We start from the raw sequence: 27,942 nt of genomic DNA, 5'->3' as shown, positions 1-27,942 counted from the left end.
CTAAATTGCAGCAGCGCTCCAATATGGGTGTTTATGTCAGTAGTAGGCTGAACGTTGGCAAACACCGGTACTTAACACCCACTGCTTGTTTTCCAAACAGGGTTGTTTTTTTTAGCAGCACAAGTTAAAAAGGTGACAGTAATCCAACTTGTAGCTTCCCTCAACGAGTCACGCCTGTCACCTTTCTCTTGCTAAGAGCGACTGAACCACACACCGGATTTAGTGGCCCTATGGATACCGTTGCCAGTCACAGGGTTTCGGATACGCCACACACTTGATGTAAAACACTTTGACATACACCAAACGGGCTGAAATAGAATTTCAATTTCACTCGCTGCGATAAAACAGAGAGCTCTCCAATTGTGACTAAACGAGATTAAAAAAGGAAAGAGAAGAAAGGGGACAAATTTAGATGGTCGCTTTTTTAACTATGGCGACGGAAACTAACGTGCAAAGAAGAGGTAGAGGGGTGGGAGGGCAGAGGAACGAGCGTTGTGTGCTCTTTGCAAGGAATTCATCATAATGTTTGAGCCGTGAGATCATTTGCCTCTTGACAGGATCATTACGAGAATCAGCGCTCCCACGACCATTATGCAATTTCAGCGTTCTTCCTTGGATGGAATTTTAATTGAATTAGCCAGGCTGGTTACACATGGTGTGAACGATAACATTTTCTGTCTATCCAGACTCATGGAGTCCATTGAGATGAGTGCTGACGTTTTAAGGCAGGATACGGAGGGAGAGGAGGAATTAAAAGTAGTGTACTCCAGCCATTTCTTCTTGGTCTTTCTTCCCTCCGTCTCTCTGCTCCATCTCTTCCTCTTGTTCAGCAACAATACGTGCTATAAAAGTCAGCAGCCTGGCCCATCTGAGCCGACTGACACTCTGCTGTGTTCCTCACACAGAGCTGCTCTTCCATGCAAGTGCTCACGTAAGCTGAGGGCAGTGCAAGCGTGATGTATGGCTACGAGCTAAACGTGTTAGTATTACCTCGGCTGGAGAACAAACCCCCCAGCAGCCAGCCGAGTACATTTCTGTGAAAATGATTAATGACGCCGATCGGGTTGTGAAACGAGACCGCTGTCTTCGCTGCTGCCTGACAAGAGGGTTCCTCTTGATTGGAAATATTCAACATTAAACAGATGATGGAGAATGACACATTCCATAAAGAGGCAAGACGTGTAGCACTTAGAATGTTTTCTTTTTTTAAACCAGCGTAACATAAAAAAAAAAAATCTAATTGAGAATTTGTGACATGAGAATGTATGTTCAGAGACTCTTTCCATCCAATCAAGATTTCGCCTGACCTGTTTTGCAAAGAATGACGAGCAAAGAGCCTAGTTTCTAGATGTGCCAAACTAGAGGCAGGCACCAAAAGACTAAGTAACGTGGGCAGAAAATAAATGTAGACCACACTTTTCAGATTTTTCCACCAGAATCCAAAGGAGGTCCATTGGATTGCGATATGGTGATCATGAAGACTATTGGTTTGCAGCAGACTCATTGGCTGCCCAAAGTTGTGAGAGGTTTTGTAACCCGTTGCAGACCGACAGATATCAGTGAGTTTATTGCTGTAGTCTTCATGTTGCTATGCACTCTAACAAGCTTCCCAGGCCAATAGCATCACAGCTCCTTTGTCATACTTACAAGATTTCAGCTCTTTCCACATGTTCATATTTAATTTCATGGAGGACTGTGACCAAAACACAAAAGTCCATGCAGAGTTCAACAAACTCCACCTAGTCTTGTTCCCCCGTGGACATGTGTCTAATTATGCCAGGTGGTTGTTTGGTTGAACAGATGAGTCGCTGGAATGCATTTGGGTTTCTTCACACCTAAAACAACAATTACAACTTTCTACGGAAATTGTGTAAGCTTACCTCAAAATAAAAACGTCAAGCCACAACTTTTTTTTTTTTAGCAAAAAATGTTTAATCTCTTCTTGATGCGTGTTTATTTACAAGTAGTAAATCTGCAAAATAGGAAATAACATAATATTTACACAATGAGTGTTAACCTGCAAACTCGTGACAGTCGCTTCAAGTCTGAAACTCTAAAAAAGCATCAGTAATTGAAGTATTAAAATTCTCTTGCCGACTATCTGAAATTCATTTGCTTTGTGTTTCCATGGATCCTAAGGAACAACCACTCTGGGACAAAACTAAGGGGGGAAAAAAAAGGTATTTTCCAGATGGAAAGGAAAGCAGGAAAACCAACTGGAAACCAGGTCTTACTTTGATTCAGCATTTTTTTTTTCTTTAAAAAAAGGGCCAAAAACGACCAAAAGAGTAAAGAATTATACACCACTGTGTGCTGAGTCCACCCAACCTGAAAGTGGAACTGTAAAATCTGACATATTTCTAAGTTTTGAGGCATGAAATCCAGCAAAAAACAAAAAAAGAGTTTCTTGTGAAGAGCTGCAACTTGGTTGTTGATGGCGGTGCTTCAGATGACACACACTTTTAGACATTCCACCACCTCAGTTACAGTAAATGCAAATCATCGGCCATATTAACCAACGCAAGATGAGAGATGGAGGAGCCGGCAAAATGGTTTAGACTTGCAAAGCAGGTCAATTTAAAAAAGCAAGTAACCATGAAAAAGTGATAAATGAATCTGACCTCCGTATTCAGTCAGGATGACACGAACAGAATCAAAAATAAAGAAAGCTGAGAAGGTTGAACTATTTTTAACGAGTCCGACAGATCGCCAGCTGGATACTGAGCAGTGTGCTGATTCTGTCCCCTGCACTTAGACACATCAGTCAACAGAGGGCCCTTTGCTGCACATCTGAGCTTCAGCAATCTATTTTCATGCCATGTTATTTATACAATAAGAGCACCAAAAATGTTAGAATGCAGCAAAAAGTCAGAGGAAAGAGACAGTGAATGTTCATGGGTAAATTAACCACAATAACCCTAGACTTTGTGATTTTAGATTTTGAACTAGATATGACCAAATGCATCCCAGAATCCTTAAAAGACTCGAATTCAAAGTGTAGAGGAAGTTATTTATTTAAAAAATTAATAATCAAGTTTAACCTAGTTAACATGCCACAAGGTGGCACTATATTTCAGTACAGTGTTTACACTGTCCACAAACTTTTTCACACACTTCCTACACACTGAACATGGAAAAAGGCTAAAGAAAACTTATTGAGGGCATTTCATGGGATGGGGATAGCTTGTGCCGCCCCCTAGAGTAAGGGCGTCCTGGGCAGTCAGCCATATTGTTCATATACAAAGCACCAACTGCTGACAGCACAAAGAAAGCTATATTTAACAAATCAGATTATTGTGGAGTGTTTTGTCCCATATTCCATCTAACAGGAGTGACATAAAAGCCAATGTTTGGATCTAAAACAGACAATTTTCCATTATTGCATGGGTAGGCTTGTTTGCTTACAGTCTACAGGGTAAACAGTCAAATTCAAACAAGTTTCCAGTTAAAAACAGGTTGTGACGCATGTCAGTTCTCAGACATGTATGGTAAACAAAGTGGTTGGGTTGAACAGCGACAGCATTCATGATGACAGCCCTAATGTTGGATAGAAAAACAAAGGTACAAGAGTTAAAGCAGCAAGTCACATTTCCATCACGACGACACAGAGGCTCATCTGACCCGAGGAACCGTTTCACTCCGATCCTTCAGATCAGGGAAAACAAAACCTGGAGTTCAGTCAAGTACTTCAACTTCCGGCAAGCTGAAGAAATTTTTTTTTTCTCTTCCATGTACCGTAAAAATGTACAATTTACATGTCGAAACAGAACCAAAACCAAAACCAAAAAAACAAAATAAGAAAAAAAATGGTGAACCGCTTTTGTTCATTATGAAAAAGTATACAATTTACAAATGAAAACATTAACAAAAACATTATACAGACCACAGTTTGGTTTCTCGGCAAGCAGAAATAAAAAAGCAAAATTCTCACCACAAGGTCAAAAACTATGACGTCAAGGCCTAAAAAAAAAAAAAAAAATAAAGGGAAACAGAAATCCTCTTAAGAGAGAAGCAATATAAAAAAGCTTAAGCCACACGTGGCAATAGGCTAGTTTTAAAACAAGAGCTGCAGGCTGAAGAGAGGATTACCCAGCCTGATGTGGCTAATGAACAGAGCTGCTTCTACAACCTCAGTGTGGATAAAAAGCTAAAACCCATATCTCAAATTCAGAAGTTTAGAGGTGGAGAGAAATGCTCAGTTGATCTTTTCCATGCCCCGTTTTAGGGGGGTATTAACACAGAGGAATGCTGGGGAATAATGGCTGGAGGATGAAAACAGCTTTTCTGACTTAGTTTTACTTTTTAAGGGGCAAAGCTAAATGCTACCTGAACTCATAGTAGTAGTCTGTAAGCACCAAGAGTTTGGGAAAACGAATAACTCTCTCAGTAAGGGTAAACAGAAAGTAGCAAGCGGTGGAGTCTTGATTGCTGCTGCATCTCAGTAAATAAGAAGACTTGAAAACTTCATTTGCTTCAATATTTCAAGACAAAAAGTGAAACTCATAAAGATTCACCATATGCAGAGTGATAGATTAAAACAGTTTGTTTCTGTTCATTTTGACAATCGGAGGTTACAGAGAATGAAAACCAGCCATTCAGGTTGTTATAAAATAATATTACATATAATCAAATAAAAATAGTTTTTAAAACAGAAATGTAATTTTGTAGACTCATTAGTCATGGGGAAGACTGTTGAGATGCTGACATTTACACACTGCATGGGGGAAGAACGCCACACAAGGTCATTGTTAAAGGAACGATACGATCAGAGTGCTGCGTTCAAACCTACTGAGGGAAAACTGAGTGGAAGGAAGAAAAAAAATGACAGAAAAAGGTGGACAAAAGATGGCGAAGGAAAGAGCGTTTTGGGTTTGGACTTCAAATTCTTCATGAGCCTTCACACACATGCTTCTAGGACTTGGGCTACAACAGTACATTTCAGTCCTGAATCACAGATTATGTCAAAATCACCTAAAGGATAGGAGTGTTGCTCCATGCCCCGATGCACTGATGTAGTAATTCCAGCCAAATTCTGACTCACATGGACATATTTGTTTTGCAGAATTTGAGGTTTTCATAAGCTGTAAACCACAGTCATCAAAGGTAACAGAAATAAATTGAAAAACATTTCTCCGTGTACAATAAATCTGTATAAAATATGAGCTTAAGTTACTGATTATCGTTACTCAAAAATGCTTTAAATGACTGAGATGCAGCCGTGTGATGTTTGCGAAGCATCGGGGAAAACTACGGTAAAATATTTTAGGTAGTGCAACGTAGCCGCTTCGTTGCTCAGTCAGTAAATGACAGATCAATCAGCTTAGACAAAAGCTGCTGAGGAGCTGGAAGCTAACGATTAACTAGCTACTGTGTGATATTTGGCTTTTGAAAACCAACAAATTGCACCGCCTGAATCCAAACAGCATCTTAATGAAGCTTTTGTCTGTCGCTATGTTTACTTCCACATTCAAACGATGATCTCGATCAGCTCTTTTCAGTCACTAGGCAATTTTCATATTTATAAGTCAGACTGTATCACATTCCATCTAACAAAATGTCTCTGCACTAAACAACATTCAAAGAAAACATGGCACAGTACAAATTTTTTTATTTTTGCTTTTTTTTTCATTCATTTTCTGCCTACTTTTGAGTCTTTTCTTCTGTACTTCAAGTAGCAAATCGTGTTTGACTGGTTTGTTTTTATTGTATTTGTCGGTTTAAATGAAAAAGAACAACAAAAATGTTTTCTCCCTAATCTTTCATTAAAAACTGTATTTATATATAATATCTATATAAGTCTTGCTTTGTAACCTTTCTGTAAATTGTGCAAATTCAGCAGTAATACAAGTGGCGAGAGATCAAAGAGTGGGCAGTTGATTACATTTATACAAAAAAAAAAATTTAAAGCGTGACGACTGAGTCACATGACCTTCCAAGCCACTCTTCACTGGCTCCAACAGATTGCTCCGCTCTGTTCATGACACCATGTGTAGAGAGTCTGAGCTTCTGTCGTTTTTCCTGATCATCATCGGTGTCATAATGACTAATTCTTCTGAAATCCAAAAGGAAAAAAAAAAAAAAAAAACTCAAGCAAACCACAAACACCAACATCCACGATAATCAAATGCTGTCAAGGACTTGTTCTCCACGTATGAGAGTGTGTGAAGTTGTCTGGAGTCCAAGTGTCTCTCACACAGACACAAGCCCATGAGCCGCGCTGCGCCGCGCCGCGCCGGGGCTGCAGACGAACACAAACATACACATGTAAGCGTACACAGGCCCGTCCATCTCCGCCGAACCCCGGCCCGAGTCCGGAGTATACTGCTTCGGTCCTTTTGCAGTTCGTGTTTCTGGGGTTTGGATTCTTTCTGTTCGTTTGTTTGTTTGTTTGTTGTCTGAGAAGAGCGAAGGGAGACAGAGCAACAGATGGAGACGAGTAGTGAGCAGAAGGAGCAGGTGGATTGTCCTCAGCTGGCCAGGGCCATTGTGTCGATGACCTGCTCCAGCTTGCTCCTCAGTCTCTGTCTCCTCGCCTGCTCGTCCCGCTCCAAAGCTGACAAGATCTGAAAATAGAAAGGAGAGCAAGTCAGCCAATGTCAAACATGCATCAGCCTCGGTTTTCACAGCATGCGTGGTCTTTTGAAGGCTGGCGTTGAATAAACTCTTGTTTTCAAGTAAGCCGCTGAATTTTTCTCATTTTATCGTAGAAGAAAACTGAACCAGCAAGCCTTCAACTACTTTAGAGCCATATTCATAAGAAGACCAAATGCCTTTAAAATGTTGTTTCAGCACTGATGAAACACAAGCTAATCCATCCATTTTCTGTACCCCCTTGTCCCTACTATAGTCGGGAGGGGTGCTGGTGCCTATCCTCAGGGAACGTTTGGGGTGAGAGGCGGCGTTCGCCCTGGACAGGTCGCCAGACTGTCACAACACAAGCTAATATAAACTAATATAAACCATTGCAGTATCGACTTCACTTTTGACACAGAACAGCGTTCCAGCAGCTTAGGGTGGGATTCCTTCCTGTCTTTGTGACATAAACAGTCTAAACAAATAAAGCCAAGTTATTTAAAACAAGGAGTTTTTGTGTTGTTTTCACAAGAAAGATACCGGTCAATCTTGGACTTAATACAACGTTCTGACCTCCAGGGCACTGTTTTGTCCTCAATTAATGTTTTATTTCCACCTTGCTACCTGTGGTGGTTTACTTTTCTTCCTCTTTTCCTGTGAAGGTTACCATTTTCTTTTGAAAAATTTTAAGTTATGAAAATTGCAATTTCTAACTCACTTGACAACTTAAAGTTAATCTGTGTTTTTTGGAATTTAACTTGAGTGCTTTCACACCTACATTTCTTAACTTTGATAGATTAATTATAGGATGAGCTTCATAACGAGTCAACAAGCAAATCATTAAAATCTCTGTGTTGGATTTTAATTGCCTAAACTTCTCCAAATCACCCAAAAACAGCTAAATTCCTCAGCTAGAGCAAAAAATCGCACAACAAAGAAATCCCAGTAACACATTAAAAAAAATAATAGAAGCAATGATACAATACATGTAGAAATTTATTCTTATCTAAAAATAAATCTGGGCAATTGCAGAATGTCTTATGGCCTTTTTAAGATCTTGCAGAAACCATATAGTAGGTTGGATGTACTTTTACTGCTTTTAACATCCATACCTGACATTAAACAATGGAGAGCTTATTGAAAGAGAAAGATTTGAAAGAGTTGACATAACGACAACAACAACAAAATAAAGAAGAGTGAGGAAAAAGTAGGTGATCGCAACCAATATCGTTATCTTGGTTGTCAATCTAAAATTGTTTCCTGATTTGCTGGTTATCAAATTTCGGAACTGTTTAATAGGAAAAACATCTAATCTGACCTCATCTTTGTACTTGACAATGTAGGAGTAGATCTCGTGTAGAGCTGACATGCTGTTGAACTGGTTGGCATGCAGCCGGGACTGCTCTGCCAGGTAGGCACTCATGTCCTGGTCACTGATGACGGGCATCCTGGAGATGTCCGAGTAGTACCTGGGAAAACCCGAACAGGAGCTTACAGCCTGAAGTGCTGGAAATAATCTTGAAGTATTCGCCATAAATTCCATCAAACTGACTCACCTTTCAACCCAGTTCTTGTAGTTGGGGATGTCTTTAGCATAAAGCAGCTTGTTGGAAGGAGAGTCCTTCCCCAGTTTGTGCTCTGATGTTGAACATGAGTCCATGAATGTCTGAGCCACCACAGACAAGCAAGCGTCTGTGATGCTGTTCTTGTGGATGTCAAAGACAAACTGCGGGTTCTTGATCACATTCACCCAAAACCTTAGTGGAAGACTACAGGGATGGAGGGGAAACGAGGTGGAGGTGGAGGAATGGAGAGAAAGACGTGTGGTGTTAGAACCAGGTGGCGTATTTCAGAGAGAGCATCCACACTAAGACTGAGAAAGGGCAAAGAGACGAAGACGACAGTCAATGCTGCTGCATTTTCCCTCACCAGTTGCTCTTCCAAGTGTGCCGTACGTCAGGGTCTGTTATGGAGTGTTTGTCCGCCTGCTCGTCCAGGAAGTCAAACATGTATTTGATGGCGAGCGGCAGGGCGCTGCCCCGGTGTGCTGTGCTGAAGATGGTTTCAAACAAGTCATCCACAAACTTTTGGAGGGTACCCTGAACAAGAGAAGGTTGGGAAGCAGTCGTGAGACAATACCAGACAGAATGTTATGATTAAAAACTGATACAGACGGTAATTCGACTCTAAATGGACAGGCAACTTCTAACAAACGACAACATTCGGAATAAAGTCTGAATAAAGAAGGAAGCTTCTTCTTATTCAAATGTTTAAAACGCTCAAATCAACTTCTGAATGTTTCCAGACTTTACAGACTGTAGGAACCTTCTAAACATTGATAAACCTGGTAAATGTGCACACATCAACTATAATACAATTTTTTCATACCATTCTATCCCTTTCCGGGAGTGATCTGTTGGGTTATGCTTAATTAATAATTAAGAAGTCGGTCCTAACCCAAAACGAGTATCCCACTTTGACCTATTGTGTTGCAGCTGAATTGGCTTCCACCATCTAGCTGCAGGCGCAACCTGCCAGGAAAAGGTTTTTAAGAATGACAGTGTTTTGCTTTCAGTGCTCCAGCTTCCTGAGAGTTTGTGATGATGGAGAGTGCTCAGTAGTCTTTACTGTACTCAGGAAGGGGCTCAATGGGAGTTCAGCCTAAGGCTCCTCTGCCATGTTTCTTTTTTTTTTTTTTTACCACATAACACAACTCTGGAGAGACTGAATCCTTACAAAGTTGTTTGAAGTTGAAACTGTTTTATATTTTCTACAGGCCTTTCCTTCGAGCAACCTGGCCACTTTCTGAAAAACTTCATTTAAACCAGACAGAAAATTCAAGTTGCAGTTTTGTACCAACACATTAACAAATCTGCCTCCTAAACACACAAGGCTGAGGGGGATGTAATAAGTAGAAGCAAACTGCAGAGCTCCATGCTGCCCACATTTTGTTCCTCCTCAATCATTTCCTCATTGAGGTTGTGGTAATACAGCTATTCTTCCTGGAGCCATCAGGAGGAGAGGAACAATGAGGCTATGGATCTTCTCATTGCTTTCATTGTAAATACGACACAGAAAACACAAAGTTATTGCCAGAAAACAGTTGTGTGGATTTGTTGAGCTCCCAGGCTGTTTTTAGAAGAAGTTGAGACCCAAAAAAGTTAATTTTATATATGAGATTAGGGGTTTTATTGAGTCAAAAAAAAGTATTCACTGTCCCTTCAGGTAGGGCTGAGTGGTTAATCAATGGTTTTTTTTGGGTTTTTTTACCCCAAAACATAACTTTTAACACTTTGTTTACCACCTGAACAAAACTTGCTGCATAAAAACAACCAGCTCTCACATCTGTGTGTTTTGGAGGACACGGTGAAATATGGTGCGTAATGACCTGGATCTAGAAGCTCAGAGGCCGCCAACAGAGGGCCCAGTACCACCAAGCTAACAACTCAATAGTCAAAGGTCAACCTCCTAATTAAGACTGTACATATGTGTGTCTTTGTGGAAAAGGTTATGAAAAATGTTAATGAGCTTTGAGACCACCGCCAAACAAAGGTCAACAGAGACTGCAGGTTTAAATGGACTACATGACACGGTCCGTGTCGAAGGGGGAGGATTGGTTTCTTGTTACCTTAGTGGCAAGCAGTCTGGTCAGGTAGATCTCTGAGACCATCTTGCTCCCCCTGTCTCCCTCCCTCTGGTCCGAGTGGTCGTGGTTCTTCACCAGATGCCACAGCTTGGTGCCGCTCTCGAGATCAGGGGTGATCATAGGCGTTCGGGAGCGCAAGCTGTCCGGACTGCTGGCAGTCCTCAGCATGCTCTCTGGAGACGATTAAAGGAAGGTCAGTGAGATGTATAGAGAGAAATTAGGAGTTTCACTTGGATTTTTTTTTGTTGTGTTTAGTGAATCATTAAGACAGAGAGAGAATTTCAAATAATCACTTCAACTGGAGTAAATCTATATGTGCAGAAAACAGCGTCCTCTAGTGGAGAGGGCAGCACTGTTTAGAGTACATTTACTGAAAGAATAAATGTTTGCAATATACCAAAACGATAATGTTTTTCATAGGGATTTTTAGTCACAAGCCAAAACAAAATAGTGCGTAATTGCAAAGTAGAAAGAAACCTTCTTGTTTTTAGTTTGCATTTGTATTTATTATCCTAGCAATGACAGCTACAAGTCCTTTCATTAGTAGTTCCACCAGCTTTGCACATCTAGAGACTAAAACATTTGTCAATTATTATTTGTAAAATAACTCAGGTCCAGTCAGTTCAAGCCTTTCCATTGAATTAAAAAGTCAACTTTAGATCTGCACTGCACCTTTCCAGCACATCCGTGGGGTGTCCCTCACTTCAGTTAAAAGCTTTTAGAAAGGTGACAGCTGTGTCAGTCTTTCATTCCTGAATAAAAATGTCTGTCATCCTCCACCTCCCTCCTCTCCCCATTTATCGAACAATGATCCCATATTTGTGACACAGAGCATTATACTTTCACTCCGAATGCTTGTCACTTGTGTGACAAAGCAGGAAAGGATTGAGAGGTTTGAGACGACAGGCGGGAATGTGGACCAGGGACAGGCGGAGTAAAGGTAACAGGGTATGTGCGAGTAGATATCTGCAGCAAGTATTAGACTGCTAAAAAGCAAAAACTAAGAAATAAGGTGCATTTCTGTAATTGTCTGCAAACTGTTTACATACTTTCTCCAACACTTTTGATCATTTTATATCTTGTTGCCGTTCCACAAATGGATCAAGCATTCTTTCTACAGTGGAGAGGTGCAGTTCATACATTTAACACTGTTCACACAAATGACAGTGACAAACAACAAACCCACAGACAGTAGTGCACGCAGACAAATATATACACAGACACACATAACACACACACACACACCTTCTCTCGTACCATATCTGCTGAGGGACTTGGTGAATGTGGAGGAGTTGGAGATGTTGTAGGCCGAGTTCTGTTTGGGCACCAGGGCAATCACAGAGCCATCTGTCACCTGCAACACAATTTCCAAGTTGAGTTTTACAGCACAGCAGAACGGCCACCAACAGGACTTTACCGCCCCAAATGTTTTCTAGAATCTGTTTCCAATTCGGCAGATTTAAAGTGGCCTTAATCGATTGACTTTCTGATCCGGTTTAGGTGTTTATTGGCATCTGCTGCTTTTTCATTCTTGCTTCTCCTTTTTTGGCCATAAAAGCAGGTTGAACAACTGGAGCATGAAAAACCAAGCAGCTATTGGGTCCTTGGGACTCAGCTTGTAGATTAATGGTATGGCCAGGCTACTCGTATGACCATATAGCAAACGTTTTAAATTTACAAATTTAGAATAGCAAAAAAATATATATATAATAACATGCCTGATATGCTTTTAGTGAGATGCCAGAAAAGCGTCACAATGTCAGAGTTTTCTCCAGCTTCATTAAGTATGGCGTAATGCAATAATGTCCCTTCTTCACCTGTTGCTCTTCAGCACTAATCACCTGGTTGAAGAAAATCTAATGCTACATGTTTTCATTTCCTGGGGTAAAAATACCAGGATTGAACATCACACTTTTTGAGGTAAAAAACTACAGTTGGGAAAACTGCAGCTAATTGGAGGCTAGTAACCTCAGCAGACAGTACAACTTATTAACCAATAAATATCAGTCCCTTATATTTGTGTAACACTACAAAGGCCGTAAACTATTAATACATTTAGTAGGTACTTTTTCCTAAGTTTTAGTATCAAACTAACAAATAATGTTATAGAAAACATAAATCTGTTACATTATTTCAGAAGAAGAGGAATAAATATTGCTTTTCTGTTCAAAATAAAAGCAATTTTAGTTTTAAAGCCCTCGGTAAATTGTATAACTGTGGTATTTCAGCTCAAGGAATGATGGTTAAATACTCATATCTCACCTTTGTCCTAGTGACAAGTAAACTTAACGCATATTTATTCTTTGAGTTGAAGAGCTATTCATATCTGAATAACTTATAGCTAAGACTAACATGACGACAAAATGCACTACTTTGAAAATGACCAGAATCTGGAGTGCAAATGAGCTAAAAAGAACTTTAACACATTACAATTAAGTTTGATTTCATGGTTTAAATCTGTAAGAAAATTAGGGCTGGATTAAGTCTTTTGCACTCTATTGCACTTTAACTAGACTAATTATTTCAGATGAAATAAGACGTATAGAACTGTATATATGGAAGATCTCTGCAGCTGGATACCTGGTAGTGAGCGAGGGTGTTTAGTCTCTTCCAATCGTTATCGATCTTTGTGGTGACGTCCTCGTCCTGAAGGATGATCCGTGCCATCCTGCCTTGCCGCCACTCTGTCAGAAAGCAGAAAACAGATAAAAGGAATCAAACAAGGCAAGGACACGTTTGCACCAATTTACCACTTCAGAACAACAATGCATGCAAGGAAATTTGATATTTTTGTTGAAGAAAAGGAGCAATTTTAAGAACTCTTGAAATGTTTCTTTTATTCTCCTTTTCTTCCAGGTGTGCATTCTCTTCTCTTTTCTGAAGGGCACCCTACAGCTTCAAAGAGCGCTTGAAAAGATTCCTTCTTCACCCCCCCCCCCCCCCCCCCCACCCCCCACCCCCGCGCACTGAAACACGCCTTTGTCAAGTGCGATAACTCGAAGTGTTTGCAGCATTTTATTCTAGCCAAGTCCTCACCCAGATCCATATCTGAAGCCTTCGGTCTCTGGGAGTACGGGGTCCCCTTGTACACAGCGTCCAGCAGCTTTTCCTTCACCTGAGTCACTGTGTCACAGTTAAGGGTCTTCACGGTCACCTCGGGGGCATTTTCATTCTCTGGGTTCACACAGTGCAGCGTCTACATGAAAAAAATAAAATGCTTTACGTATGGAGTAGGAGGTGGGAATGGCTAATTTAGAGGAATAAATTATGTTTCAGGCAAAAAAAAAAACCCAAACAAAAATAAGACATTTATATTGATTACATGCATAAGAATGGGTTTACGAGACTGCATGAGTACTGACCAAAGTTTTGTAGTCAATTTGTTGTCTGATGAGTTTATCCTCACTGAGGGAATAGCGGGCTTCGCCTGTGATTGCATCTATTGGCCCTTTTTCCATTTGCTGCTTCATAGCACAGTAAAGCATGAAGAGAGGCTCACCAGCACATTCCTGAAAACCCCCCCCAAAAAAACATAGAATCTGATGTGACTTTTGTATAAATGCAATTTTACAAAAACATTTTAGCAAAAAAGGTACATGGATAATTTTGTTGAGCATTCTACTAGTTATATTTATAATCTTCTCTGAGGGCAGCAGAAGAAGAGCAGGAAAGGACAAGGCCATGACCAATGTTGGCAAACAGCACAGAACAGACAGAACAACTCTCCCCAGAGTCCCGTCTCTGAGGGGGAAAAAAACGAGAAAAAAACCACGCTGTGAAAATCTCTATTTGTGTGCGAGGGACCGACTGAATGGGCGGGGAGGAGGAAAAGAATCAGAGAAAGTGTGAGTGAGACTGAGTGGCAATTGATGGAGGAGTTAATAGAAGGTTAATGACTGAGGGCTGGAAAACGCTTGGAGAAGCACTTTGGTGTGCGAGACGTGTCAGCCAGGCAACAAGCGCTGGGATGTGGGGGTCCCCTGTCTGTTGCTCCATCTCTCTCCCTGCTCACTTTCCCCTCCTTTTCATCCAGTTGTTCAGCTGACCCTGCCATCTAAGCACTGCCTGCGACACCACTTCTTGAAGTCAGGCACTGTTTCTTGCAGCGTTAGCCGTCTTTCTTATTTATATAATAATGCCATTCAGAAACGGAGACGGAACCATAACCACACCACGTACAGTTTCATAAAATACAGAATCATTTCAGATCTGAAGACACTCTAAAAGGAAACTTCACTTCTCTGTTAAGATGGGTTTTGTCTTAAATTGCATACATCAAATTTACGTTCAAATCACATAGATTCAAACCATCTATGTGCATGAATTTGTGTATTTACAGATGATCTTCGAATGATTAGTGTGAAATGCTTTCCAACTATGTCAACTTAAATGGATGAATTAAATGCATCTTAGGTTTTTGCAGAATCATTCATAAATTTTCTCATTTTGTCAAGTTACAACCAAAAACTACACAGTCTTTTAATGGCTGTAAGTAATTTATCGACACAAGGAAAGAACATAATTGTGAAGATTGATATAAAATATCTGACCCCTGTTACTCCAACAACCCTAAATAAACTAAAGACAATGTAGCACCACTACCAGCTCAAAGCCTTCAGAGGGATGAAACTACCAGTTTTATAAAATGTAGGGACTTAAATTTTGAAATCCTTTTCTAGAAAGCAAACCATCAACTTAATTCTCATTCGTTTTGCAGTTGTAACAATTTTGGCTGCAGGAATGTTCTGTCTTCAGCTCCAGATGACCTCCCATCACTTTTGACCAACTTTTTTGTCCTCGATGAAAACATCCCCACATCACGATGCTGCCACCACCATGTTTCACAATGAGTCATGTCTTCAGAGTGATATGTAATATTGGTTTTCCATTGTCTCGATTGATCGTACTGGAATCTATTTTGGGGTATTAGAGTTAATGGGGGTTAAAAAGCAATACAAAGTCATTGCGTTCTCATTTCTCCTACTCCCCAAATTAAAATGAAAAAAAATAGCTTTACCATGCCAGTAATGTATTTGGTGAAACTTTAAGCAGCAGAAAAGCATGAGAGCTTAAGGAGAATATTAAGATATTTGTGCAAGTTATTAATAAAATATGTCTATGTTGCTACATGGTCAAAACAGCAACAAGTCTTTCCTTATGGGGTGTAAGTGTTTGCTATGAACATCAACATGAGGACATTACCACAGTTTGGACAAGTATTTATCTAAATATACGTGTTCACATTAATGTGACATTAGCCAACTATATAAAATTTCACTTTTACCTAATACTGTGCAGACCCACAATACACAATCTGTTACTGCGATGTCGCAAAATGCAGAAAAGTTCAAGAAATGTGAATATGTTTGCATGGCACAGTATTTCCCTGTTCTGCATCCTTCAACCAGGTTCGCACATCAACAGGACACAGCCATGTTGGCGAGCTAGAAGACGAACTCTGTGGGATCATCTAGCTCCGCCTGCCTCCAACGGTGAAAACACAGCAGACCAGCAGACGTCCTCTCTTTCTAGCAGCATACGAATCTCAGCCCTTCTGTCTCCTTCAAATGTTGCCAGTGTACAAATCGGCAGCTCTGACTCTGTGCAGGCTTTAGTGCTACCTCTCCCTTGTTGACATTTTTTCTTTTGCAATAACAAAACAAAACCAATTTTATGCAATTATGTGTGATTTCACCAAAAGCAACAACCAGAAATTCCAGGTTTAGAAACAGAACAAAAACATGAGGTCCCTGACCCTCCCGAACAGGCCAGAGAAAAGAGGACAGGTGAACTTTAAGAACAGGGTAATGGATTGAAGATTTCTTTTTTGTTCTTCTGCTCTATGTTTCCTTTTATGGATAAAAGCTCCATCTCGTCTGCCCCACCGAAACACTACTTGACCTTTACCCATCTCTGTTCACACCTGGCTGAATCTTGAAATTGTTCCGGGCCTTTCTTCTCTGTGACCCTTGAAAACTCAGGAGAAAGCAGAGTCGCAAAGGTTGGATAAAAGCCGTCGTGTTTTCTCCATTCCAATTTCCGTCCCCCTCCCCTTCTCCGCGTTTCTATTTTTTTTTCCTTTACAGCTTCTAAAACGTCTTCTTCTGAATAAATTTCACCTCTTCTTCGCCTTTCTCTAAACACTTTCCACCTTTTTCATGTTTTGCCTCTGTTGTCTTAGGCCGGTCTAAAGTTCATAAACACAGCTGCTGAATAAATCCCCAACAGCTTCTCTCATAACCCACTCTCCTTTTACTGAACTCCACTCCGGCTGTCCAGTCTCGCATTTGAAGCCAATTCACACACATGAGCACAAGATCCAAGCCCGACACACTCTCATACACAGATGCTAACTGGGACCCCTTGGGGCTTGGCCGGTTTGCTGTCCAGCAGACTTGCTGTTCTGACAGGGTGTTTAAAGCCCCAATGCTAACTGATTAGCTCCAGCAACATTTGAGTGGAGGCAGCGCATGAATTTAGCAGCATTTAGTGATTCCCTCTCATATGAAATCAGACGGAATTATTCAAAGATGCAAAAACACACACACAGATTGAAAGAAGCAAGAAAAAGACATACGATTCTACATCCTAAGAGAGAACGGCTTATAGAGACACCAATATCACCGACTGGGTCTGAAGAGGCTTCAGTTTCTGCAGATGCAGTTAGGAAATGGGAGTCTTTCAAATGAAAGGCCAAGGTGTGGCTCTGCTGTCTTTTCTTATACTGCAGCTGTGTGTGAGTGGGTGTCAGAGCTGCTACCGCTCCAGAAGTTCGGTGTTTATCCTTGTGACAGTTTTACCTTGAGGAACTTGTAAAGCAGGAAAGTGAACCAGTTGGTGAGCATCTTCTCCGCTACCGACTCAGTCCTGCGAGAGAAGGAAACAATGATTAATCTGATTGGTTGGAGTCTGAGCAACAGAATAATGTAAAGAGACTGAGACAAAAGATGTTTATATCCCTCCACACACACACACACGCACACACACACACACGCACGCACGCACGCACGCACGCACGCACGCACACACACACACACACACACACACACACACACACACACACACACACACACACACACACACCCACACACACATCCTCGGCTCATACAGGTAGACCTCAATAAATTAGAATAGCATTCAAAAGTGAATGTCTTTCCAAAATTCGATTACAAAATTAAAACATTTATTTTATTGATTCGTTACACAAAGAGAGATATATTTACATTGTTCATTTTAGTTTATTTCATGATCTTGGTCTACAGCTAGTAAAACCCAAAACATTTGATTTTCAAAAAATTTTAAAATATTACATAAGACCAATAAATGTAAGGATTCTAATGTTGAAATATCAGCGTACTGAAGAGTAAATCCACTGTATAGAGTAAATGAAATCTTACATGTTCTGGCCTCCTTTTGCATGAGTTATTGCATCAGTCCAGCTTGGCATGAGGGTGGTCATGCTTTAGCAGCATCTGCATCATTGCTTCTGGTATCTCTCTGCTTCTTGGTACCTTTGTGAGTATACCTTAAAGGTAAGGTACGACACCTTTCTTGTTTTGGCTAATTTAGGAGAGATTTAACACAAGGAATGCAACTATTGTAGCCCATGTCTATGATCCGTCTGTGCTCCTGTGAATCTCCTCTAGCAAAAGCCTGTAATGTTACCCTGTTGTACATTTTCCCCCAGTGTTTTTTTCCACTTACATTCCCAGTAATATGCCTGGATGCAGAAACCAGTGTATAGCTAACTCCTTTAGCAATGATCTGTATCAAAAGTATTTTTTATTGGTCCTATGCAATGTTTTAATTCTCTGAAAAATTCAAATGAAAAACAATGGAACTAAAGCTTGAAATATGCACTCTGTGTGACATGAATCTATGCAATAAAATAGATTTACTATTTAAACTGAATTACACAAATGAATTATCTTTTGAATAATTTCTACGTTTTAATGTTTACATGCACATGTATTGTAGCTACAATTGGTTCCCATTGAACAACGCTTCGATCAGATACAGCAGGACACGATCAGTCTCCATGCAGTAAATCTCTGGTCTCCTTTAAAAACCAAATTGCTTTGCAGAACAAATGCCTGCATTTCATTTATTGCTAAAGCCCCTTCTCGCTTTCCCTTTGTTTTTCTAAGTGGGCTTGCTTCCCATAAGCAAACCCACTTATAAAAACAACAATTAGTGTAATTCAATCACCTCTCTTGTTAATCATAAATTTGCAATGCTATGAGGGGAACATCTGCTCATTTACTTATTTCGTAAACAACAGAAGCATCAACTAAATGAAATAAAAAGAAAACAATTAAAAGGACAGTTCTTAGCAGATGCATTCTGTTCAACTTTCTGAACACCTGAGAACAGTTTCAGCAAAGTCAGATTTTCTTATATAAGGGAATCGGCTTAACTAACCTGTAACATTAACAATTATGACAGTAACTCTCTCAGGACTTGTTCATGTAAAGCAAGTGGAGCTAGAATTAATGGACCAACCAACATATGCTAAAAGGAAAAGAAAAAGCCAGGAAATGAGCAAATGTATCTATTTATTAATCTGGCAGCTGAATTAGTAAGGCATGATTAAAAATAGCGTCTTGTCATTGAAAATGATGTGTTTAACTCTGCATGTGTCACCAATTGGACATCAGACAAAGTGTCAGTCTTAATCTCTTGCAGGCTGTTAATTTGCTGCCATTCAGAGTACATATGTCACATTAAACATTTTGTGGACGGTTTGTAATTTTAAACATTTAAAATGTCCTTTTCTTGACAGTAAAATGCATCCATCAATTTGCGTATGGATGCTTGGAGAGTACGATATGGTCAGACATTTCAGTATCAGTGTATTTTTTCAGACGAAGGTATTTTTTATATATATATTTTTTCTCCCTCCAGGGGGTCTTTAGTGGGCTCTAGTGTCCCTTATATGAAAGTAGTCTGACAGGAAAGGGGGAAGGGAAGGGGAGAAGACATGCGGTAAATGTCACCGGGTCCGGGAATCAAACCCACGACGGCCACGAGTCCTCCAAACGGCCTTGAGTCGTTTGGAGGACTCAAGGCCTCCAAACGTGGGTCGCTGTATCCCCTACGCCACCACAGCACGCCCAGACGAAGGTATTTTAATTAAGAAACCATATTCGTAGTTTTTAAACTTGAGCTTCAGATAGGAACTAATTTTATCCTAACCAGGTTATATTTTAGGTATATAGACATCTATTCTGCTAAGATCTTGGACAAAAATGTTGGTTAACCGGTTTATATTTTTCATTTTCCTGGACAGTATCTCGTTCAGAAGTGTGCATATATGAACATACATATCATCATGAAGAACTTCCAATAGATCTCCAACTGTGTTTTTGTCCAGTTTGGACGCGACAGAAGTGATAGACGGGTTGTCCAACATGGGGACCCGTCATTCCCCTGATGTGCTACTGTTAGAAAATTACTATGCTATTTATTTTTCTAACATTTTGATTACATTTTTAATGTAATGCAAAGTAGGTTAATTGCTATCAGGACCATCCTCTCAACATACAACAATTAATTTTTAATGTCATGTATTCTCTGTCAATATGCAGTCCAAAATATGCTGTTTTCTGGTCAATCTTCCACTAATGTTAAAAGCTTTTCATGATAACTGAAGAACAGAAAAAAAAACGATGGAACAAAGGAAAAAGTAGGCCACTATTTGAGGGAAATCAGTGTGAGCCTATGGACAAAGATGGGAGATGAACTCTTGCATTTCTGGGAACCTCCCGGTTGGACAGGTAAGTGTTATTTGATGAATGTCACTCTTTTTTTTAATTCATCTGTCAGAAACCTATTAGATGAAAGGAGATGCAATGGGGAATGAAAGTGCTAGGAATGAAAGAGGACAGTGAACAGGGACAGAAAATGCTGCTGGGGTATACTTTCGCATCGAGAAGCTTGAATACCCACAAACTGGGTTGATAGACTTTACACAGAGCAGCAGGTGATGTTTTCCTGGTCGTATGCCCACAGGTCTCAACTTTTAATGAAGACACAAATATGTCCAAAGCAAGAGAATATTTCAGCAAGAGAAGTAGAATTAACACAGAAAACAGTTTCCTATGAATAAAATCATTATATATCTGTTAGAATGTCTAGCATTAATTTTAATAAGCTTAATGAGCGCCGCTCCTGACGCCGCTGCAAATAGCAGGGACAGTGTGTTGTGACTATATGCCCCAGGAGCAGATTGGAAAAAGGCTTCACACGGACTCGGAGTCATTTCTTGATTAGATTTTTAATTAAATATCTTCCCGAGGAGTGGAGGAAGAGAGGGGAAAAAAGTAGCTTTTTATCATTAAATGTCTAATTCCAATTTATTTGGAGACAGACCATTTCTTTAATTGTGTCTTTCCTTAACTATGTGTATCTTTTCATGGCTGTCTGTCGCAGCTTCCTTTTCTCTCCCTACTTTTAGGCTCTCTCACCATATTGGACGGCTCTACTGTGCAACAGCCGTACTCTTCTCCCTCTATATGTTTCTCCCCCATCAATTTCCCTCAAGCCTAAATCTCCCTGTAGACATTTTGCCTTCTGTTTCTGTCAATCACCACTTCCCTGCGTCCCTGGAGCTCCATCCACCTTTCTCGTGCTGCCTCTTCCTCTTTCACCTCTCATAATTTTTTCTCCTCCATTGCTCATCTCTCTCCTTTCCCCAGCAAAGCCCTCCTCTCTCTCTGTTCTTCACACCTGCTCTGTTCCTCATACTTCCTCCCCTAACTACGTCTCTCGCTGAGAGTGCAAGAAGAGGGGATACGGCGGCCTGTCTCGCAGCAGCTCCGGTGGGAGTGCATGTGTGCTCAGGGGTGTAATCCTCTCTGACAGGGACAGGGCCGAGAGATAGAGACAAGGTATAGTCACAAACGCCTCAGAAGCCGTAGTCACCGTCCCTCGCATTCACTTCTCTTAGCACAGGCCATCAGGACAGGAAAAATCACTGGCCTGACAATCTCACAGCGCACTGTCCTCCGCTTTTGACAATATTCTTTTCATTTGATTTTATCATCTTAAGAAAACCCAAACACAGATCCTTGCAAAACTACTTACACCCCTTAAATTTGTTTTCCCCATTTTGCCACACTACAACCACAAACTTCAGCGTATTCAATTTGGATTTCTTGTGATAGACTAAAACTAAAACATCATTAAAGAAGAAGGAAAAGGATGAATGCTTGCGTTTTTTAAATTTAAGATTTGAAAAGTGTGACATGCATTTGTATTTAGCCCACACGAGTGAATACTTTGAACAACATTACAGCTGCAGTGTGTACGGTTTATGTCTCAGGCCTCTTTGAACATCTAAAGTCTGACAATATTGACAATACTTTGTAAAAATAACTCGAGTTAAGGCTTGCCACAGATTCTCAGTTGTTTTGCTCTGAACTTTAACTGGACCATTCTAACGATTGAATATGTTTTGATCAAAATCTTTCCACTGTCGCTCCAGCTGAATCTTTAAGGTTGTTGTCCTGCTGGAAGAGAAATCTTGATTTTAAGGTTTTTACAGTTTGCCTAGTCTATATTTAGCTCCAACAATGTTCCCATCAATTTTGACAGCTTCCTTGTTTTCAGCATCATGCTGCCATCACTAACTTTTATCTTGGTGATTTTTGTGTTCAGGGAACTGCAGTGTTGGTTTGGCGATATTCACCATAAAGTTTAGTTTTGGCATCATCCTATCCGAGCCCCTTCTTCCACAAGTACAAAGTGTCACTGCTATGCCTCGTGGCAAAATGCAAACAGGATTTCTAAAGTATCCTTTGAACAGCTTGCTACTCTGTTATCAATTTAGTAATAAAGCAAATAGCTAAATATTTTTATTTAGCCAATTAGTGATAACTTACACTAAAAAAAAACTCTCCTAAAAGACCCTCTGAATGTGTGAAGAGTTGACTAAACAAAGATTTGAACCCGCACACAGGCACAGTCCATAGGGCATTAACTTGAAGCTGCTCTGGAAGAACCGACATGTTTTGGTGCCGTTTTAGCTGCTCTCCCACCCTCTGTTCATCCCTCCTTTTCTTACCGCCTGAGCAGCAGCTTCGGGTGGTTCTTGCTCTCCAGGTTTTTGTCGATAAGGTCAGACAGGAGCTGTTTGAGGACACCCGTGGCGTACTCCATCTCCCCCTGCAATGCTGTCATGATGAGAGAAGCCACGTTGCCTCTGTCTCGCATGGAGAAGGACCTCTGAGCTTCCAGCGTGCGGATGAATGTCAGCAAGAAGTGCTTTTTGGTCAGCAGCTGGCCGAACAATGTCAGGGCCTTCTCCACATTTGCTTGGACCTGGTGGAAAAGGGAAGACAGAAAGAGTGAAAATAGAGAAGAGTGGGGAGAATACGAGACAAAAAGGCAATTGTTAGAATAAAAAAAGATGAAGGCGGTGTAACTGAAGCAGGTTTTTGGTGAGAAGAAGAGAAGTATGTGAAAAAAAATGAAGGATATGAAACTAAGAAGGCGGGTGGGTAAAGGTGTGGAGTAATTGGAAAAGGTCACAGACAAAAATAGAAAAAGAACAACAAGAGTCGACTGAGAGAACAGAACTGATTGTGAAGCATAGTTGTGAAATGAGGTGCGTGTGAAAATTCGGGTACATCTACAAATAAATCTTCAATTTGTTCCTTTACACGCATGTATGTAAATATCTCCGGAACAAAGTGCCTTGCTCATTTTCCTCACAACCCTCTTTTTCTATACCATCAGGTGCAAGCCTCCCTTTGCCATTTTCTCTTCTATCTTAAAGCAATGGCCAGGCCTCCCCTTGTGAGAGCCACAAACACAGATTTGAAGAAAGAATGTGAACTTCATGCTGTAATAAGAAATTGATCTGCCTGCTAGCGCACCACTGTGGCCTGTGATTGCCTGGGCCATACAAATGAAAATCCAATGCTGTGTTACACTATCCCTTTGGAATACAGTTGATAGCACAAGCACATAGAGAATGTCTCCAAGGCCTGCTCCTGCAGCCATGACAGAGGAATACAACTCTGCATTTTCCAAAGGGTGTAAACATTTCGGGCTGGACGGTGATGCGGTTTGCAATACTGTTGCAAGATTGCAGGAAGGTCATGGGTTCAAATTCCAACCAGGGTTTTTTTCTTGTACACACCTCACCTCAGATTTGTGCTAATTCTCAAAGTGGTCAATTAAAGAGGTCTAGCGTTATCTCAGGATATTAATACAATATTTCCGGACCGTTCCTATTAGCATCTGGTGCAATGAGTATAAGTTATTATCATGACTCCCAGATAAAAATACATGTGCTTAAACCTCTACAGCCTCTATTTATGTTTAAGACTCTTATTTTGAAGAAAGAAATGAAGCAGTTCCTGTGTTATCATGCATTTTGGGTACTGAACAGATAACAGTAACAGAGTTACAGACGAGATATAAACGATTTGTAAACAGCTGGAGAACCATCAGTCATTGCCATCGTTCACAACCTCTCTTTCTGACCACTGATTGTTCCGCTCAAAAACCAACCGGAGAGGAGAAAGGGACAAAGCCCAGACTGAGCTGGAAGCAAGAACTTTTTTTTAAGCGGAATTACATGTGAAGGCAGTAGCCAGGCTAATCCACCTCTAATTTACTAATTCCAATTAACTATTTCAAAGTCACAAGGATATAAGTGACTGCTATATAAACTTGTTAAATAAGGCTTATTTTGTATGTGGGTGTGCATGAGTGCAGAGCGCTCTTTACTGACCCGTACCTCCATCTCCTTGAGCACAGGATGGTCCTCAATACCAGGAAAGAGGACCCTCATGGCATATGTTCGGTAGTCCAGGAAGGGGATTCCTGCACCATCCAGCTCCTGGGTCAGTTCATGGATGTCTGTCTGCAACTCTGCAAAGGCTGCGAAAATGGCAAGGAACATTGCTTAGACATGTCAAATGAGCTTATAAACCATCCTCAAGAAAAAAGTAATTGCACTTTGAAATCTTTCATGTTTCAAAGACAAAAAAGCTCAAAATATGAGGCTAGTAGGAAGAAAAAGAGAAACTAAAAGGTGGAATAGAGGAAAGGCGTTTGGATCTGGGAAGCTGGAGGGGAGTGCAGAGTGTTAGAACCCACACATTACATGCTGCCACCTCACAAACTCCTGTTACACACACACACACACACATTTGTTCTGCTTTGGCCCACAGCTAAACACACACCCTTGCGCCCAGATGATTTATGTGAAAGCATGTCAGTGTTTGTACACATTCTCAGCTCCCGGACAGCATGTGTTCTGACCCCATTCATTGAACTCGACTACTTTTAATAGGGGAAAAAAACTCTCAAACATATCCTAACTTTTGTTAAACTGTCTCAAATGTGTTTTATATAGAAAACTCCTTGAGGACAAAATATGGAACTCTGGCATTAGGACAACTGTGTGTCTGTGTGCTCTGTTGCCTCATCTGAAATACGGCACACACATTGATACGTAATCCAAACAAATAAACCAAAGCCCAGACTAACAGATGGCTCGTGTCACCCTGTCTTCCCTCCCCATCTCTCTTTCTCCCTCTCTCCTGCTATCAATGTGACATCTTTAAAGTCACATTTCTACCTCTTAATCTTCCTTTCTTTCCTCCCTTCAGATTCCCCATGTACTCCACTTCTCTCTCTACTTTACACCCACTTCACTTTGTGGTAAAATACATGGTCTCTCATGCATGGCCCCTTGAACTTTTTCACATTTTGTCCCTTGACAAAAAACTTCAATATATATTTTTTGCTATTTTATATGACATACCAACACCGGGCAGAATATAATGGACAAGTGCACTAATGATTGGTTTGGTGGTGAAATCATTTTCAGGCACAGAGTTTTGCAAGGAGAGCATTTTTCTGAGAAGCTGCATTGAGGTTATAACTCAAGAGGAGCCACAAAAATCCACAACTCAAATGGGAGAATTTGTCAACAAGAAAACTATTAGTTGTGCACTCCACCAATCTAGCCTTTATGGAGTAGGGCCAAATAGATTTGGTGTGGTTTTAGTGCCCACACAGTGGTGGATTCTTCCTTGTCGCAGGAGGCTATATCCATTCTGAAGCCAGCGTCTGATCCGATTAATGACAGACTGGCACTTTTACCTAAACCAATTAAGTTGATATCCTTTCTGAAAACATTTGCACTTTAATTTATTGCCCTTGTATATATAAGGATCTACAAAGTTTTAAATAATTTCTTTGTTAGATTTTACTTTGCTTAAATCTGTAGTTTGAACTTTTAATGTATACTTCATGGTACCTATTTTGATGTTTCTGAAAACATGTTTATAGTACATAAAAAAAGCTAACTGTCAAAACAACACAACAATGCATCTAATGTATTGTGTTTACATATTTTGCATGCCAACAACTTTTCTTGATAGAGTTTTCGGTAACACTTTATTTGACGGGTTGTGAATAAGACTGTCATAACACTGTCATAAACATGACATAACACCTGTCATGAACATGAATATGTCTTCATGAATATTTATGACTGTTGTCATAAAGTGTCATTCGGTAAATCCTGACACTTTTAATTCAAAGTTGACATTATTCAAAATGCTTTAATAACATAAAGCTACATAATTTTTAAAGTTTAATCAGTAATACTTTTATAATAAATTTATGTCAGATCATGATTTCTTGGTTAATGTCAAGTTGTCATAACTTTGAATGACGTCAACTTTGTATTAAAAGTGTCATGATTTACCGAATGACACTTTATGATAACAGTCATAAATATTCATGAAGACTCATTCATGTTCATGACAGGTGTTATGTCATGTTTATGACAGTGTCATGACAGTCTTATTCACAACCCGTCAAATAAAGTGTTACCGAGTTTTCTTTAAAGATAAAAGTACGAGTCGCAGGTGATCAGCATAGGCAGCTAATGCTAACGCCAGCATATTAATTTAATGAATTCAATTTGACTTATCTGAATAAGATTTTCATTTGGAAAAAAAGAAATGGAAATGTATTTTTTCTTCAACTTCACAATTAACTATTTTGTGATGGTTCATCACTCAAAATCTCAGTGGTTGTAAAATAAGAAAAAAAAAGTTCTTCACTGCATTTGCCTCTTCTCATATCGTTTTTATCTCCAATTTAACCTCTTTCTTTATAAACACCTCTTCCATTCCACACATTTTTCATAACCTCCTCTGGGATTTTTTCCCTTATCTGGCTCCCCGTTTCAATCCATCACTTTGTTCATGTTCATCTACCTTTCTTCTCGCAGACAATAGTGACAGCTGGGAAAAGACGGGGTCGGGGAATGTAGACTTACTGTTGGCACACCCCAGCCAATCGCAGCGTGACCCGCTGTGTGAGTGTATATGTGTGTGGGATTGCAGGTAGTTTCTAAAGGGCAGGAAATGAATACAAGACAGGGGGAGAGGTGTGAAGTGGCTACAAAGAAAAAACAAAAGTGTTGATGTCTTTATCTGAGGGCCTCTGCTTTAAAGGCCATCTAAAATCTCTGGGTATGAAATGCTGAAGCCTCACAACATCACAAGATAATTTTAATACAGCATTTTAAATTAAGCCTGATGTTTTTACTGTATTTAAAAACCAGCCTGGCTGATGAATGTAAAAGAAATATCACAATCTGCTACTTAAATCCCACACTAGCAACTTGTCTTGAGGCAGTTTGTTCAGAGGTTGCAGGTGTGTTATGCATCAGCTCATGTAGCCTCGAGCTGCTTCAGCCCAAGCAAACACTTTTAATGCAGTGTGAGAAGCTCAATCTGATGTTTCAACTTCCTCCAGGCAGTTTTTCAAAATATACAGCAGTACTTTCCTGGTCCTATAAATATATTCTGTTGTCATATCATGTCTACGACTGTCTTGGTTACCGGTTTCCCTAGCCATTTATCAGACGGCATAGCACAGAAGAATATTTGATGTCTATGACTCAATTAATGCTCCTATTTGGAGTTAGAAACTCACCATTGCAATATTGTCGGCCTCTGCTGACAATGTCATTTTTATTACTGGAATCAGTTGATACCTGTACTGATCAAGACAAAGATCCAGACTCCACAATCTGATACTAAAATGTGATGCAATTAACTTCTAAACCTCTTAGTTCTTTGGGTTGGACACATTTAATATTCTTAATTCAGTGTATTCAAAATTAGGGTGAGATAAAAAAAAAAAATTCTATGTGAGCTTATGCAACTGAAATAAACAATGATTTTAAGACGTTTGAAACATCTTTATCAGGGATGCCAACAAATATCTCTGAATATCTGAGTACTTTGCTCTGTTTGTAAAGTTTTGTGATTTCTGAAACAGAAACAAGTTGGTATTTCATTTTGCTGAATACAGGAGGTAATTACAGAAAATAACAGGACCTATAAGAACATAAAAGTAATTCCATAAAAACAGAAATTTAGTAGTGCGTCGCAATAAATCTGCTAGATTTTATTAAACTGCAATGGTGTTTTTCTGGATGTGTCTTTTTTTATTCTGATAAGAACATCAGGACAGTTTCCTGACTTAAACTTGAACAACTAGCTAAAAACCAGTGCAGACTAAACTGTACATTTATGATGCGAATTTATTCAAGCCTCTCAAAACAATGGAACAAATGGAGTGATTTCTTTTAGGTGATATTAGGATGATCATGTTATCAGTATTCTCCTTTTCCTTCACCCCATCTGCTTCTCTCACTGCTCTGCCAGCAGCCCAGCATCAGC

General features: G+C 40.0%; 1 protein-coding gene across 4 annotated transcripts in view; it reads right to left on the bottom strand.

The window, feature by feature from the left end:
* Nucleotides 1-2,116: 2,116 nt before the first annotated feature.
* Nucleotides 2,117-27,942, bottom strand: part of plxna1 (plexin A1) — a 219,682-nt gene continuing 193,856 nt past the window's right edge. The window contains exons 21-32 of one of the 4 annotated variants that reach the window (XM_014468382.2): nucleotides 23,961-24,109; nucleotides 22,284-22,540; nucleotides 17,020-17,086; nucleotides 13,582-13,728; nucleotides 13,256-13,415; nucleotides 12,800-12,903; nucleotides 11,465-11,573; nucleotides 10,202-10,392; nucleotides 8,503-8,672; nucleotides 8,130-8,342; nucleotides 7,892-8,042; nucleotides 2,117-6,563 (exon numbers count right to left, since the gene is read on the bottom strand). In XM_014468382.2, the coding sequence (XP_014323868.1) occupies nucleotides 6,468-6,563; nucleotides 7,892-8,042; nucleotides 8,130-8,342; nucleotides 8,503-8,672; nucleotides 10,202-10,392; nucleotides 11,465-11,573; nucleotides 12,800-12,903; nucleotides 13,256-13,415; nucleotides 13,582-13,728; nucleotides 17,020-17,086; nucleotides 22,284-22,540; nucleotides 23,961-24,109 (1,814 nt within the window). In that variant the 3' untranslated portion in view covers nucleotides 2,117-6,467. The remainder of the gene's footprint in view (nucleotides 6,564-7,891; nucleotides 8,043-8,129; nucleotides 8,343-8,502; nucleotides 8,673-10,201; nucleotides 10,393-11,464; nucleotides 11,574-12,799; nucleotides 12,904-13,255; nucleotides 13,416-13,581; nucleotides 13,729-17,019; nucleotides 17,087-22,283; nucleotides 22,541-23,960; nucleotides 24,110-27,942) is intronic. The other 3 variants (XM_023325775.1, XM_023325773.1, XM_023325776.1) reach the window with 3 other exon arrangements.

The sequence above is a fragment of the Xiphophorus maculatus genome, chromosome 20 (genome assembly GCF_002775205.1).
Source record: "Xiphophorus maculatus strain JP 163 A chromosome 20, X_maculatus-5.0-male, whole genome shotgun sequence".
NCBI lineage: Eukaryota > Metazoa > Chordata > Actinopteri > Cyprinodontiformes > Poeciliidae > Xiphophorus > Xiphophorus maculatus.
Note: the sequence above shows the minus strand (reverse complement) of the source record. Positions and strands in the feature narration are given on the sequence as shown.